Here is a 17,682-nt window from a genome sequence, read left to right as displayed (position 1 = left end):
AGAGAGAGAACACAAGTGGGGAAGGGACAGAGAAAGAGGGAGACAGATGATCCGAAGCAGGCTGTGCTGACAGCAACAAGCCCAACGTTGGGCCATAACTCATGACGCCGTGAGATAATGACCTGACCCAAAGCTGGATGCTCAACTGACTGAGCCACCCAGGCACCCCTATCCTACTTTGAAAGTGGGAGTTCCTTAAGGTTCCTTCTCATTCTGCATGGTCTACTGGAGCAATCTCACACAACTTACAGCTTCAAACCTACTCTCACCATGCTAACAACTCACAAAATTGTATCTCCAATTCAAACCACTCTCCTAAGTTTTCGGCCTGTATCTGACACTTGTCACTACTTGGATATCTCAGAAATATAAATATGTCAAACAGAAGTTAGCTTTCTCACAACTGCCAACTGCTTACCTAAGATCTACTTCCTATTCCATCTAGGCTAACAGAATCTCTACTTGTTGGAGGTAGCAATGTGCCAACTCAAAATTCTTTCCTAGATTCCCTTGTAGCTAGTCTGGCCAGCGAGTGTCAGATGAGTTTCTAGGAAACTTCTCTTACCTGATTTAGGTATCACTCTTTTCTTCTACCACTTTGACCATACACGTGAGGCTAAAGGTGGAACACTTTGCAACTACATGGTGATAGGCATGATGTCTAACCCCAACACACGAAGGCTGGTTGGAGCAGAAGTGTATCTTACTGATGGCACACATCCTGGATTGCCTACACCCAGACTTATTATAATACAAAGATAGCCCTATTCATTGAGACCCCTATTAATCATCCTCTTGATAGCTATAGTCAAAAGACCCCTTAATTGGTACAACCAAAATTAATCTTTCCCTGTACTCCCAAGATTTGCTTCTCCAGGGTTCTCCATCTTAATAATGTAGCACCATCTGTCCTATTGCTAATACTAAAACCTGATTGTCCACTTAACAGGTCATTCTTTTCACCCACCAAATACTATCACCACGTGCTGCCAATTTCCTCTCCTAAACACATCTCATACCTACCTTTCTCACATCTATTTCCCTACTCTAAGCTACCATCACATTTCACCTCAGCCCTAAAACTTCAACTTTTGTCTTCCTCTAATCCATTCCCCACAGAGCAGTTTTAAAACCAAATCATGTCACTCCCCTTCTTATACAAGCCAAATACACTTTGAATAGTACAAAACTCTTAATGTGGCATGTAAGATCCTACATAAATATTTCCCAAACTGTGTTCAGAGGACCATCTACAGCAGAAACACCCAAGGTGCTTATTAAAAATGCAGGTGTTTAAGCCAATCTCCAAGATTGTGCCTTAGGACACACTGGGGGCACCTGGGTGATTCAGTGGGTTAAGCGTTTGAGACCTGATCTCAACTCAGGTCTTGATTTCAGGATCATGAGTTCAAGCCCCATGTTGGGCTCCACACCCAGCGTGGAGTCTACTTGAAAAATAATTTTAAAAAGTTAATAAAATTAAGACACACTAACAGCTGTAGTGTACATTGAGAGACAAGAAGGGCTATCCTACATTATGTGGTCTTATGTCTTAGACTCATCCAGGGCCAATCTCCATTCACACCTTGCCTCACTCTTCTCCCATCATTTTTGCTTTCTTTCACCATCTCCAAAGTGCTCCTTCCTGTCCCCGGGCCTTCAAGCCAGAGTATTTTATTAATCCTCACCCTTCCTCTAACTCATTCAAAATTTATCACCTTTCAGGGAAAATCAGCCATACCTATTTTATCAAAAAATGAAATCTTGTTATACTCTGCTGGAACTTTGTACATGTCTACCATTTATTGTATTTGTGTATTTCTTCAAGATATAAAATGTTATAGCTAACTATTCCCCCAGCACTCATCCCCCTCTTTCTCAGAGGGAAGTTTTACTGAAGACTGGTGTGCATGTTCTTATACTTTAACTACACTGTATGTTTATCTCACAAAGTCTGTTACAGGTGTATAAATACTTGGTGTATGCCATTTCACCTCCTTTATAAGTTAAAATGAACTAGATCTACATGCATCTGTATGAACAAATCACTTATCACCATTTTTGCTATTTTATTAACTATTCAGTATCTACATCCCCACTAGATTGCAAACATCAAGGGCTTGATCAGACTCATTCAGTACCCGCATATCCTAAGTACTTTGCAGTTTCTGGCATGGAACAGGCAAGGAACAAATACATATTGGTTAAATGAAGAAGTAATTAGTGAATGAACAATAAACAGGATAATGCTAAAGCTAATTTATATAAAACCAGAACTACTCTGTCAAATTAAATTGGCTAAATAACTTAAACTGTGTGTATGTGTAAACAAAAACTAGTGAAATATTGAGGGATAACTGGTTCTTGGTAGAAAAAAATAATCTGAACAGTTATACATTTGCATTTATATATTGGGATCTAATCTTACACACTGGTAGGGGATTTATATGCAATACCAGGAATGAAGAGCAGAAAACACACACAAGAGAAAAACAAAATTCTTGTATTTAGAATGGATGAAAAATTGTTTCATAACAGTATTTGGAAACCTAGAAATCAAGACTCAGAAGAGTCCTGGTCACTTTCTTACAGCAACTTTAGTGGAAAAACAACTTCACTGAAAGAATGAACTATTTGTTCATCTTGTACCCTACTACATTATAAAAACAATAATGGAAGAACAATTTAATTGAAAAATGGGAACACTTACTACCAGCTCTCCTGAGTAAAGGGTATTAGGATAGGTGGAAGTTATTTTTTAGATATACTTTAACAGCAGAATTGTGTTTCATAGTCCAGTACACATATTTTGGGGGAATCTGCTTATATCTAACATTATCATTAAAATCATATATACAAGAACAAGTATAAATGACTGTGGATGAGAATACAAAATTTGTTTTTCATCATTGAATCATTCTGGTTGGTTTCCAAAAAAATTTTTTTACCCTAAAAACAAGTGCAGATGTGAAGAAAGATACATTAATTTTTGGATAATAAAGTTGCAGATCATAGAATTCTTATATATAAATAAGGTTAGTGAAAACCCCTACAATTGAACCCTGTGGAAGGCTTTATGGAATCAGGGTTTTTAAAGGTTTTGATAAGTTGAGGTTAGCTGATAGGCACTTAGAGGAAATACACAAAAGGATTTAAAAGTGCATCTTTAAAATTAAGTTAGAATAAACATCGGCTTTTAGTGCTAGTGTACTGATTTATATTTAATGCTAGGAATATACAATAAGGAAACCTTTTAAGTAGTGCAAAAGACTTATAAGAGCTAAGCTAAAAATGACTTCACTGATATTTAGGGCTGACTTGTTATCTTCTATAGTCAAGTAATATTGGAGTTAATTTTCCCATTTATATCAACACTTTTTTTTAAGACTTTTTAAAAAAAGTTTATTTATTCATTTTGGGAGAGACAGAGACAGCACAGGTAGGGGAGGGACAGAAAGAGAGAGGGAGAGAGAGAATCCAAACCAGGCTCCATGCTGCCAGCGCAGAGCCTGATGGAGGGTTCGAACTCACAAAACGATAAGATCATGACCTGAGCCGAGACCAGAGTCAGATGCTTGACTGAGCCACCCAAGTGCCCCAAGACATTTTAGACATAAATGTGCTGTCTGCCAAAAAACCCCTAATAGTTTCCCAACATATCTAATTCTTAGTAAAAGGATCTCTGGGGAGAGGAACTTTTCTCTGAGCGAAATAATTACATGCACATATGAAAATTGTAGGACACTGGTGGTATGTGATAGAGACATTGCCTTATATAAGGTATAGGAAATTCAAAGTATCACAGGATAACCTTATTTAATATGAAATTTCCCTTTTTGGTCTATCAAGACACTCTGAAATTGTATTGTCCTTAAATTTCCATGGAGTATCTTGATTTTATTAACAAGGAGACATAAGTTGCTCTGCTTACATTTTGCAATGGGAAATAATATAGTCTATGGTCAAGACAATGAGCTCTGGAACCAAAACTGCCTGGGTGTAAATCCTGGTTCTATATAGGATCTAATTCTGTGACCTTAGTGAATTTACAAGACCTATATAAATCTACAGAGGTAGTAATACCTACTTCATAGACTTCAGGGGGATTAAAAAATTCTCAAAACATTCATGGATGGTTAACCCATAGTAAGTCACAGTGAGTGCTAAAAGTCATGCTATTCAAATTCTGATGTTATCAGGTTTCTGCTGATGGTGTATTGGACATGCACTGCTGCTAGAGTTGACTGAAATTATGGACATTGAAAGCAAACTACAGAAAATCACAGGATCCTCTAGGTTAGGAAACTGGACGGCCTTAGCAAACTGAGATTACCTCAATTTTGGCCTACACCTTTGAGGACTGATCACTGTATATTTAGCGATTAGCCTACACACTGCAAAGTCTCTTGTGATAAGGGATTGAGAAAGAAACTCTAGACTTCCAAGGTCTTTGGGCACAGGCAGCAGGCATAGATGAAAGACATTCTTTTTAAAATTACTGCCAATTTTAGGTAAAAATGGTCACTTCAAACCTATGATTAAGAATGTTTACAGATTAACCATTACTATCCTATGTCAGAATGAGTAAGAGTGGCACATCTTCCTGAAATCAATTTTACTCCAATTCTGGAGAAGATAAAGGTTAGTCACAGACCTTATAAATACTACGTTAAAAAAAAAAATTAAAACAGGTGAAACAGAACAAAATTTATATGAATTTTTAAGGTAGAAAACAAGCCTCAGAAGTTCATGCCTTATGGTATACCACGTTACCTATCCAGATCCTATACCCAACTGCCCAGCATTCACTGATCCTATTTAAGTCCCAAAAGCACTAAGTAAACCACAGTTTCACTCTATTAAGAACTTTTGCAGAAGATCCCAAATTCTTAACTAAAACCAAAATCTAAAATTCACAATGGCAGCGAATGGGAATTTTTGCAAAACAAAAACTACAAAACACACTATGCAAACATAGCAACAGCCCTCTCTCCAGAGCCCCTAAATATAAGGTAAATGCACTAATACATGAGACCATTACATAACAAAGCCCAACATGTAAGGGATACCAAATCAACAGCAGTGCTGATTCTGTGGCAGACATATATGGTGGATGTAAAATAAAATTGGCACAACAGAGACAAAATAAAAATTAAAGCTTCTCAAGTTTTTATTACTTGGCTAAAAAACACAGCAAACTAGTTTTCTTTCTCTGTTTCTCCTTCAGGTGGAAAAAAAAAAACATACATACTCTAAGTTTTGTTGTAATAGCATGTTTTAGCTGAAACACTTCACAAATGGGTAAATAGAAAGTTAAATTCTACTTCCCACCTCCTTAAAACCATTCTCTAAAACTTCTCTTTCAGGTAAAAAGAAGAGACATTAAGGCAGGAATATTTTATTGGTATGATTAAAAAGGGTTAATACTATTAGTCACCAGAGAATTTTAACAAAATCACTTGTTCTGTAATTTCATCAAGAGATGTTAATAAAGTTTCATTGTGTAAAAAATGTAGCATTCATTTTAATTCAAAGTAGAAACAATATTATTTAGTTCATTCCTTTATTTATATTATAACTCTTGTGCAGACCTAGACCCACAGACACATGTATTGAAAGCTGAAGGTAAAATAATGATTAACAATAAACTTTTATTATAATGAAAAAAGTCTGAATTAACACTCATGTTTTTTTAACTTTTTAAAGAAAATAACTCTAGAATGGTAAATGTCAACAATATTAAGACTTGGAAATGAACATATCAGCAATACAAACGCTTGAAAATGAAAACACACTTTATGAGTAACTTTCATATATTTTTTAAGTTACCTCATTTTCAGCCAAAAATGAGTTATTATTGGAAAAGTTGGAAAAAGAAAGAATACTTGAAATTAACATAGTCTGAATTTTTCAATTAGGATCTTTAATCATGAGTGACTGTGAGAAAGAACAAAACAACAAAGTATGGATGGAGTCAATAATTTATACCATGGTTTTACACAACACAATTAATCTCATCTAATGAAACAAAGTCAAGACAAGTATTATGTTATCCCCTCAAAGGATAATCTGTAATTGTTCCTTAGTGATGATTTGTGAAAGGCACATACAAAATAATGAAAACTAGTAATTATAAAGAAAAGATGAACAAAAGGCTGAAGATTTCAATTTGAATTTTACAATGGAATGATCCAAATGTGAATAGTTATACTAGCATAATTGATGCTAATATTTCAGCATCATTCTAATTTTAGTAAGTACAATGTGAAAACAGAGTTTATACTGAGTAAGAGCCAGTATCCTAAAGTTCAGCTTCTCATCTATATAAACTTAGGGGGAAAAGAGCTATATAATAGGCAAGTTTAAATTTTGAGAAGAAACCCGTACTGTTTTTTGGAATAACAATATTTAAGTTGTAACATTTCTAAGTCAACAAAGGCGTTTAAAAAGTAACATTTCTCAAGAACAGCAATATAAATTTCCTTCATAAATAAAAAATAAATCCCAGAACTATGAAATGGAGATTGGTACTAAGGACAACATACATGATAGAGTAATAAACTCTTGTTCTGAAGCCACCTAGAGATCCAAATATGCAAAATAAAAACAAAGGAAGGTAGATATTTTGCATAGTATGTGCTGGGAAAAGCTGACTTGAAAAAAATTTTTTTTCTTTTAGAAAACATTTCTTTAGAACTCCAATAGCCTTTTGTTTTTTTAACCTTTTTACTTTCAATATTTAACCTAACTCCAAAGGAATTTATTTTAAAAGCAAATGGCGCAACATTTATTTTTCCAGTCACATTTTTCCTATACTTTCTTTCAAAGGTTCCAGGATAATTTCTTATTTTTAGAACTACTGTATAATTGTAGCATTCACTTCTTAATTTTTCCAGTCTTTATAAGTTGTGGCGTAAGACTCTTTACTAGAGAAATACAATAGTTTTTACTAAACATTGATGTAACAATGTTTGCCAAATAACTTAAGAGTTGTATTAACTACTGACAATTATGCTTTTCATCACAAATAACCAACAAACAAAAGATGTAACAAAACACACAATAGAACAATTCCATCAAAAAAGAGAAAAAAATATTGTACATGTGTTAACTGAGGAAGCAAGGTGGTAAGAAACCTGGAAAGGAGGTTGGCTGAAGCGGGAGTTTGCACCACATAAACTCTAAGATAGCTTTCAATCTCAATTATGGGATTCTAATAAATTATAAGATTATGGTAAATGAAAGAACAAAGACCTAGAAAGGTTGAGCTATGTTTTAAAAATAAAACAAATTCTTTAGCTGTTTACAGAATATGAACTAAAATCGTAAGTGAGGGTTCCAAGTGGAACTGACCAGAGAGATTTTCATTATATAAACAAAAATTGCCAGACGTGTAATATGGAAACAAATCTATTTCAGGTAAGAACACTTCCTTTTAAAAGCTAAGCCTTCCGGGGCGCCTGCTTGGGTGGCTCGGTGGGTTAAGCATCCAACTTCGGCTCAGGTCATGATCTCGAGGTTTGTGAGTTCCGGGAGTTTGAGCACCTCATTGGGCTCTCTGCTCTGAGCACAGAGCCCACTTCAGATCCTAGATCTCCCTCTCTCTCTGCCCCTCCCCTGCTCACGTGCACACGTGTGCTTCTCTCAAAAATAAACATTAAAAAAAATAAAACCTAGGCCTTCCAGATAGATAATTTCAATCATCTGAGGTATTTCAGCAAGGTAAATACTTAATGAAAAAAATCATTAGTTTTAATAATACTATGTCCAGAAGACTCATGTCCTCAGGTATTAAAATTTGGCTTAAGAATAAATATACCATGGGGTGCCTGGGTGGCTCAGGGGGTTAAGTGTCCCACTCCTGATTTCAGCTCAGGTCATACATACATAATCTCACGGTTTGTGAGATCAAGCCCTTTGTCTGGCTCGGATTCTCTCTCTCTGACCCTCCTCTGCTCACGCTCTCTCTGAAAATACATATAAATAAATTAATTAAATAAATAAATAAGCAAGCCAAGTTGTTCTTCATCGAGATTTAACTAAAGTATTTCTGATAGTAACTGAGATTTAGAGTTCAAGGTCTAACAATGGTGTTATGAGATCAACTGCCCAAATGTGTCATCTCATTCCTCTTTCCTAGGAGTCTGTATCCTGAGGCTCATCACAGCATTTGGCACCAAGAATCATAATTTTTTTAAGTTTACTTAATACATAACAGTTCTCAATAAAAAAGATTTGGAATTTACCAAAAACTACCACAGACACCACCAAAAAAAAGTAATGCACTCAAATGCTAATTTACATCTTATTCATTTCAGTTAAAGGTGAATGTAATTGACTGGAAAGCCATAATAAAAATTTAATCAACATAGGCTTTACACATTTTGCACATCTTAAAAGTCTCTACAGGTGCAACGTATAAAAATCACTAGAGTGGATCTATAATCTACAAAACATATGGTAAACTAAAAGTCAACCTTAAAATTAATAACCTTTCATATATCAAAATATAAAATAATAAAGAACATTTTAAAACCACAGTACAAGAGAATCATTTCATTAAAAATAACGATTTATGATCAGTCTAAACATCTAAAAAATAAGTACCTTTTCTATTACTATTTAAGAAGTTAAGGAGTCTAAAAAACATCAAGTTTGCCAAATGTTTTATGTTGAAGAACTTTTGTTCTAGATGCTTATAATTTAGTTTTAAAAACTAAACTAAAACAGACTATAACTCTAAATTTCTTCAAGTCTGTGTGGTATTCACTTCAATAAACTACTTTGGCAGGAGAAGGGAGAAGAAGGATAAGAGAACGTCTCCTAGTCCAACTAAATTCCTTCCATTTCTATGTAGTGTAAGAAACAAATGTTTTAAGTATGTTATAATTTGAGATAAAAGAAAAAAGTAGTTGAACTTGATACACTTGAATATATCTTCCTGTTTATTTTCGCCTTTTTTAAAATGTTTATTTTTGAGAGAAAGTGAGACAGAGCATGAACGGGGGAGGCGCAGAGAGAGAGGGAGACACAGAATCTGAAGCAGGCTCCAGGATCTGAGCTGTTAGCACAGAGCCGGACGTGGGGCTTGAACCCATGGGCTGTGAGATCATGACCTGTGCCAAAGTCAGACACTTAACCAACTGAGCCACCCAGGCGGTGGCTATATCTCTAATGTTTGGTTTTGGTGTTATCATACAATGTAAATACTGCATTTAATATAAAGCAGTAAAGGAATTGAGCAGAAATTATGTTACTTTTTTCTTTAAATTACATTCTAGCATTTTCAAGATTGGTTAAAAACCAAAATTTCCACAAAATGAATAGTAAAACACATTCTTAATAATTATGTACAATTTTTGGAATAAAACTATTCCATAAACTGTTCAAAATGAGAAGTACATTATTTAAGTTGAATATAATCCTCCCATTTAATAAATTTTGGAGACTGCTTTAAAGTCAATTTCCATATGAAATTTGATATTCTTGCTTTCCCTTTTATGAAGTTCTCCAATATTGTTACTCTCTTACCCTGACAGTGCAGGTAGTGAATGGGCACAACAAAAGAAACCACAAATCTTCAGAGTCAAACTGAGTAAGTAAAACATGTTATATTTTATAAATTCTGGGACAGCAAAAATGTCTATCTGGATAGACAGATACACTCACAAACACATATGTATATAACACACACATGTATATAAATTATCAGGGTATAGACTGACATATCAGTATACATCAGTGTTTCTTCTCACATACATACATGCCTACAAAACTTGACACTGTCAGGCCAAGACGACCAAGCTGAGCCACCTCTCCCTTTGCTTCAAATGGATTAAAAGCAAAAAAAAATCCAAGTGTGTCTTTAAAAGTAAGCAATCATAAATCAATTACATACTGAATATATCATGACACATGAACTTATTTCCTAGTCCCAAAAGAACTTTATAAAAAAAAAAATCCCATTTAGATAAATACAAAATCCTATAAACAATGGTATTTCCCCTTCAAATAGTTTTAAAAGTCTACAATATATTTGGGACGACTTCTCTGGATACAAATGATGTATCTGATCAAACAGTAAAATTTAAACTTAAAGTAAAGCTGACCTTAAACAATGTGGGAGGGCTTAGGAATACTGGCCCCCATGTGGTTGAAAATCTGCATAGAACTTTTGACTCCCCCCCCCAAATTTAACTACTAATAGCTGATGCTGACAAGAAGCCTTACCAAGAACATAAACAGTTCAGTAAAACATTTTGTATGTTACATAGTAAGCTGGAGAAAAGAAAATGTTATTAAGAAAATCATAAGGAAGATAAAATAAATTATAGTACTGTACTATAATTTACTAAGTTACATAAGTGGAGCCATGCAGTTCAAACCTGTGTTAGGAGTCAACTGTACTGTTTATGTCTGACAATGCATGGAGCCTCATTAGACTTTGGACTATGCTGTGGAAATATAAAGTTCCTTCTGAAGACTAAATTCCTTAAAAAGTAAATAAGGTGAATTTCTGTAGTATAGTTATTCCATTTAATATAAATTCTACTGTGATTCACAATTCTAAAGTAATATTACGATACTCTTCATCTGATTCAGCAATGTTTTCCTACCCTACACAACGTATAAAACAGTGACACAGTGAGTAACACCAGCGATACTCTTCCTCAGAAAGCTGAACCAGGAAACCAGCAAATAGGGTAGATTTTTTTCTTTTTTAAGTTGTTAAATGTACTCTCCCTCAAAAAGCCCACCGACTCTATACTTTGTTAAAAAAAAAAAATCAAATGAAGCCCTTTGGAGAGTATTTCTAGTATGTCTTCACAATAGCCTCAGAAGTAAAAATCTAAAGCATTTTAATAGTATCTTCATAAAGATTTACTATTTTGAAGTTAAAATTCCAACTATTTGTTGTACTTAAAATGCTAGAGTTCCTTTCATCAAAAAAAAAAAAAAAACAATAAAATCAGCTTAAAATAAATTTATTGTACAATACAAAAAGTAGGCATACTGGAAAATAAAAGGTACATTATTAAATATACAAAGCAAATAAAAGAAAGCTAAATAACACAAATGTTTTAATCCAAACACTAAGATAAAATGCACAACATTTATGCTAAAAATAAAGTATTTCAGGAAGGATATGCATTTCAAACGAAATGTTAATAATGAAAAAAAAAGGAAAACAAATGTGCTAACTTCTAAATGCTTGAATATCAAGAATCAGTAATGGCATGAAACATTAAATCCACAATACTGGGTACTTTTCAAGAACTTTATTTGAAAAGGTATTAAAAATACTGAAGGAATCAATTTAAAGAATGTTCTTAAATCTGGCAAAGATTTTCCTTTTTTTTTTTTTTTTAAAGTAAAGGTTAGGGGCCTATTCACAGTATCTTCCCTCTTCTTCCATTTATATACCTTCCTACAAAAATTTCTGGATGCTCATCCTTAATAAGATTAGCTACAATACAGTCAGCTACAAATTAACAACATAATTTTGAAATCTATACATAGGACACAATAGGAAAAATTGAATTTTCATTTTATAAAGTAAAACCAATCTCCAAATGAAATAGTAAAACATAACAATTTAGAGCACAGGGAAAAAAATAAAGCCTTTTTTCCAATCTATCAATTAAGACATTCAGTTCCCCAAACTGCAAATGGCTTTGGTGGAACTAATAATACAAATGATACTGTTTAAAGTTGTTGCAGAGGTGAGGCTTTCAAAAAAACCACTCCCCCCTACCATCCGCCCCCGGAAAATGGCCAAAGTAGAAGTATCCACTTAGATTTGCATTTGTACATTAGAGAAATATTTAAGTAACAATAAACTCCTTAGTAAATCTTCCAAAACCTAACACATAATTATTTAAATATATAAGTTAGCCCAAAAAGCTTTTGACCAACACCTTTGGAAGGGAACTTCTTTTTCTAATATCACAGTTCCCAAGCTTGAGACATCATTTGATCAGGTTTTCTGTATCTATAATTGCGCTATTATCGAAATTACTCAGTGAAATCTTTTTTACTAGAGTTACTTTTACAGATGTGACCTACCACATATGCCATGACACTAAAAAACTACCAAGTCTCCTTCTAGACCCCAGACCCCACCTCTGCCCCTCCAAAATCTACAACTTTAAAAATGAATAAAACGAAACAAAACAAAAAACACCTTGTGGCTATGGGGAATTGTGGGGAAAACTGAAGAGTTATTTGGAAGAAGGAAGAAGTGTGAATAGGTCCTACAGAATTTTACAATCACTTTGCCAAGACAGACTTTAAACATTGTAAATTATCCAAAATAGTCCTTCTTTTAAAAACAAGTTTTGATTCTCAATATTGCATTTTTATAACCAAACAAAAGGATTCAGATCTAACACATTTTAGTAGCATACTTACTACTATCAGACTGAATTCATTTCCTAAGTACTCTAAAATTAGAGTTCAAATAAAACAAACTCTATGAGATGTTATTATAATTTATCATAAAAGATTCATTAGCATTTGTGGAATTATTACGATAATAAAAATATTAAAAACTAAAACCCAAGATTCACCATTCACACTTAAATATAACATAGAAAAAGTAACGTGAATAATACGAAAATAAAATTGTTCAGGTAAACATTTCACTTGAAGACACTCACTGTTGCTCCTTCTGAGTAACCATTATAGCTTTTTAACAGTGAAACATGTCATTATCCTACTTCTGAAATTCTTTGGCTGGAATGTTTTAGTAACATAAGACACTCCTGTACATGACAATTTTGACAGAACACAGAGAAGTTGCAAAGTAAAAAAGCAAAGACATGATTTATATTTTAAAGTGTTTGATAAAATTTAAAATGAATTTTTAAAATTTAAAGCAAATTTATCACTAAAAATGGCATAAAATATAAACTTAAGCTGATTTTATAATCTATCACTGTATTAAGTAATTTGGGATTCATTAATTTTGCCTTTTCATTGTATTTAGCATAGAGATGACTTTCTATTGCCCCTACAGACATCATGTCAGTTTTAAAACTGGGAAAGAAAAAACAAAATGCAATGAAACTTATGAGTTCAATGTGTGGGTTTTAGAACCAAAAATGACATTTCTGTTACCATTTTAAAATGGAGATTAAGTTAAAATTTTAATTACACCATGAAAAAATTTAAAGGAATTTTTTCCTTTTTGCGTCTTTAAAAATAAAGCAAATTTGCTTTACTTATGTATAAATACTTTTTTAAAGACCAACAAATCCACTTTTTAATCTATTATCTTTATACAAAGATTAAAAGGAAAAAAAAGCTTTATGGCTCCAGCACCCAAGGTTGAAAACACAAAAAACTCAAATAAATATTTATAGTATGCAAAAAAGCTAAAGATGGTTGAAAGAGTAAATGAAGAACATTCTGAAACTAGAACTCATTTCTTTAGCTTTTCTCTCCCAGACTTTCCATTCTATATACTACAGTTGTAGAGATGTCCTCATTTGACTCAGGTGACACTTTTTTCCATACTGTCTCTTTTAAAGCAAGTTCTTGTTGGAGACTTTCATAGTCCAATGGTCCAAAGGAATGCTAGTTGTTCAAGCAACATACATAATTTATTAGTGCACTTGAGTGAAGAAAGGTCCAAGCTATAAAACGGTATTTTTCAATGAATGTTATTAAGATCTGTTAACATTTTCACCCACCACCATTTGATGTTTTGTTCCATGTTACTCATGTTGACACCCATGGCAGTTTCTATTCTGTTAGCTTTGCATAATTCTCACATATTATAAGTTATTTGATTGGAACTAACAATAGGAAAATTTACTTAGTATGCATTAAAAATATTTTCTACTTATAAGTGCTTCATATCAGCTTCGAGTCTAATTAGGTATTTACTATAAACATTTTCTAGATGGGATGCAGAGGAATTTAATTAAAATTCAAAACAAGTCCTTGGTCCAGTGAACAACTATGAAGACAAAAAATCTTGTTCCTGAAATTTAAGTCCTGACTCTTAAATATTAGCACTAAGAGAAGTATGTATGTGCAATAATATGAAGCCAAACAATGATAATAAACAAGTATTACTTTAAGAGTATCAAGAACTCTGCATTAAACACTTTTTATAAAAAAATTATTCATCTATAGTGGCCAATAAAAATTATGAGGCTTTGTAAGGTCTTTCACTAATACTATAATCCCTTTCCTATTTACATATCCATCCATGCCAAAATAAACTTCAAGACTACTACTGACAAATGATTAAGAGTAAAACAAGGCTTTCTTTTTACAGCATGTAGCACTTTCCAAAGTGTTTTTTTGAACAGAATCAATTCTTCTTTTTTTTTTTTAACAGAATCAATTCTTTAAAATATTGCTTAAAATAGCAGAAAAATGGGTGGGTAGGTGGAGAACCCTGCTGCCAGGTTAACCAGTTTAAATTTAAATAAAACAGCAATAATTATTATTTATATACTCCTGAGTCCAGGATGAAAATGTCAATAACTTATGTATACTCAATTCGTGATTAGCAAATATATGAGGACACTAACAAACTAAGTTCTATTCAAACAGGTGAATATCATTTTCTTTCTTTTAGAAAAATATTACATAATAATCTAAATATGAATTTTGCTTACCCTTTGATCACCACCTTCTCTTCGAGGATCAAGTTTTTTTGCAAAGTGTCTCAAATTATCATAGTTATGGAAATTACAGAGAGAAACAAGATCCTGTAAATAAACAGGACAGGAATAAGAAACTGGCTATTCACTGGCTATTTTTTTCATATTGCAACAAATCACACTAATATTGTCCAACTTAACTTACTATCTCATGGAAAATACCACTGCAAAAGGCAGCATGTATCACGAAGAGAACCAAAATCAGAATGAGAACATGGAGTAAGCATTGAGAACAATGCTTACTAGCTAGGGCTTACTAGCTAGGGCTAAACCACTCAAATTGTTTCTTTCATTTCCTATAAAATGGGCCTTTAGTAACAGGTCATATGAAAGAACTATTCTAGCAAATAACCATAAAGCACCACAAAAATATAAACAAACATTCTGGTCACAATCTATTATAATCCATAAGCATCCAATGTCATTCTATAGCTTTTGCAAAATGTAAAAAACTGAAAAATAAATAATTTTAACTGAGAAAGTTTGCAGAAAAATTATAGTACTTAATACAGAGTCTACAAAGTAGTAAATTGCACATAAAACTGGAAGCTGAAATATTAGCAAGACTTGGGTAACTATATAAAATACTGAACTAATCTAGAAACAATTTTATTTTGTAGTGCTTATGTCCTCAAAAAAAAAAAAAAAAAGACTTTTCAAGATAGTTTATGGATAAAGATATTCAAACATACAGATTAATGATGATATAATAAACAATAATAATCTTAATTTATGTTGGGATTTAAATTTAAACCTTTCCAAGTTTAATAACTTTTGTTGAGGTTTTTTGGAAACTGAAAACTATATACAACCATGACAATTAAAGTATCAGCATCAAACAAATATAATTTCCTATGGGCATGAGTATTATGGGAGCTGATAGAAGCAATTTAAAGATCCTTTATAAGTACTGCCATGGCTAACCTAGTAACTTGCAGACAGGTAGGCAGAATGCCAACAATCAATAAACTACTGAAATGATTCAAAAATCAGAATCACTGGATGGTTCCACTTACATGATTATCATACAACATCCACTCATGATAAAAACCCTCAACAAAGCAGGTTTAGAGGGAACATACCTCAACATAATAAAAGCCATAATATGAAAAATCCACAGCTAACATCATACTCAATGGGGAAAAACTTCAGAGCTTTTCCCCTAAGGTCAGGAACAAGATGTCCACTCTCACCACTTATAATTCAAAATAGTACTGAAGTCCTAGCTACAGCAATCAAACAACAAAAGAAATAAAAGCCTTTCAAATTGGTAAGAAAGAAGTAACACTTTCACTATCTGCAGATCACATGTTACTCTATACAGGAAAACCCTAAAGACGACACCAAAAAACTACTTGAACTGATAAATGAATTCAGTAAAGTCACAAATAAAAAATCAATACACAGAAATCCACTGCATTTAATGAAACTAATAATGAAACCCCAGACAGAAATTAAGAAAAAAATCCTTTACAATTGCACCAAAAATAATAAAATACCTAAGAATAAACTTAACTAAAGAGGTGAAAGATATGTACTCTGAAACACTGACGAAAGAAATTGAAGGTAACACAAAGAAATGGAAAGATATTCCATGCTCATGGATTATAAGAACAAATATTATCAAAATGTCTATACTATCCAAAGCAATCTACAGATTTAATGCAATCTCTATCAAAATACTAAAAGCATTTTTCACAGAACTAGAACAATCCTAAAATTTTTATAAAGTCACAATGACTCAGAATAGCTAAAGCGATCTCAAAAAAGACAAAACCAGAGGTTATCACAATTCTAGACTTCAAGTTATATTACAAAGCTGTAGTTATCAAAACATTACAGTACTAGCACAAAAACAGACACATAAATCAATGGAACAGAATAGAAAACCCAGAAACAAACCCACAATTATATGGTCAATTAATCTTCGACAAAGGAGGCAAGAATATGCAATGGTTTAAAAACATAGTGCTGGTAAAACTGGACAAATGGTGCTGGGAGAACTGGACAGCCACATGCAAAAGAATGAAACTAGACTACTTTCTTACACCATACACAAATATCAACTCAAAATGGATTATGGGCCTAAATATGAGACCTGAAACCATAAAAATCCTAGAAGGGATCACAGGCAGTAATATCTGACACTGGCTGTAGCAACATTTTTCTAGATATGTCTCCTGAGGCAAAGGAAACAAAGCAAAAAAAAAAAAAAAAAAAAAAAAAAAGGAAAGAAAAAAGAAAAGAAAAGAAGAAAGTATTGGGACTACATCAAAATAAAGAGCTTCTGCACAGCAAAGGAAACAATCAACCAAACTAAAAAAAAACAAACTGCTGAATGGGGGAAGATATTTGCAAATGACATATCTGATAAAGAATTAGTATCCAAAATATATAAAGAACTGATACAACTCAACACCTAAACAGCAAATAATCAGATTGAAAAATGGGCAGAAGACATGAAAAGACACTTCTCTAAAGAAGACATGCAGATGATCAACAGACACATGAAAAGATGTTCAACATCACTCATCATCAGGGTAATGCAAATCAAAAATCACAATGAGGTATCACTTCACACTCATCAGAATGTCTGAAATCAAAAACTCAAGAAACAAGTGTTGGTGAGGATATGGAGAAAAAGGAACCTTCATGCACTGTTGGTAGGAATGCAAACTGGTGCAGCCACTATGGAAAACAGTATGGAGTTTCCTTAAAAAGTTAAAAAAAAAAATTTAGAAATAGAACTACCCTATGATTCAGAAAACATACTACCAGCTATTTATGCAAAGAATACGAAAACACTAATTTGAAGGGATATATGGACCCCTACCCTATGTTTATTGAAGCATTATTTACAATAACCAAACTATGGAAACAGCCCAAGCGTCCATCAACAGATAAAGAAGTGGTGTAGGTAAATACAATGGAATACTACTCAGCCATAAAAAAGAATGAAATCTTGCCATCTGCCACAACATGGGTGGATCTGGAGTATAATGCT

At 33.1% G+C, this 17,682-nt stretch overlaps 1 protein-coding gene across 4 annotated transcripts in view; it reads right to left on the bottom strand.

Annotated features, from left to right (window-relative positions):
• Positions 1 to 17,682, bottom strand: part of GLS (glutaminase) — an 85,542-nt gene that overhangs the window by 19,716 nt on the left and 48,144 nt on the right. For 2 of the 4 annotated variants that reach the window (XM_042949484.1, XM_042949487.1), the window contains one exon: positions 14,634 to 14,726. In XM_042949484.1, coding sequence (XP_042805418.1) covers positions 14,634 to 14,726 — 93 coding nt within the window. Of the gene's footprint in view, positions 1 to 10,969; positions 13,638 to 14,633; positions 14,727 to 17,682 lie in introns of those variants that run through there. The other 2 variants (XM_042949485.1, XM_042949486.1) reach the window with 2 other exon arrangements.

The sequence above is a fragment of the Panthera leo genome, chromosome C1, assembly GCF_018350215.1.
Source record: "Panthera leo isolate Ple1 chromosome C1, P.leo_Ple1_pat1.1, whole genome shotgun sequence".
NCBI classification, from domain to species: Eukaryota; Metazoa; Chordata; class Mammalia; order Carnivora; family Felidae; genus Panthera; species Panthera leo.
The sequence above is the reverse complement of the archived record's forward strand: the minus strand, read 5'-3'. Positions and strand labels throughout refer to the sequence as shown.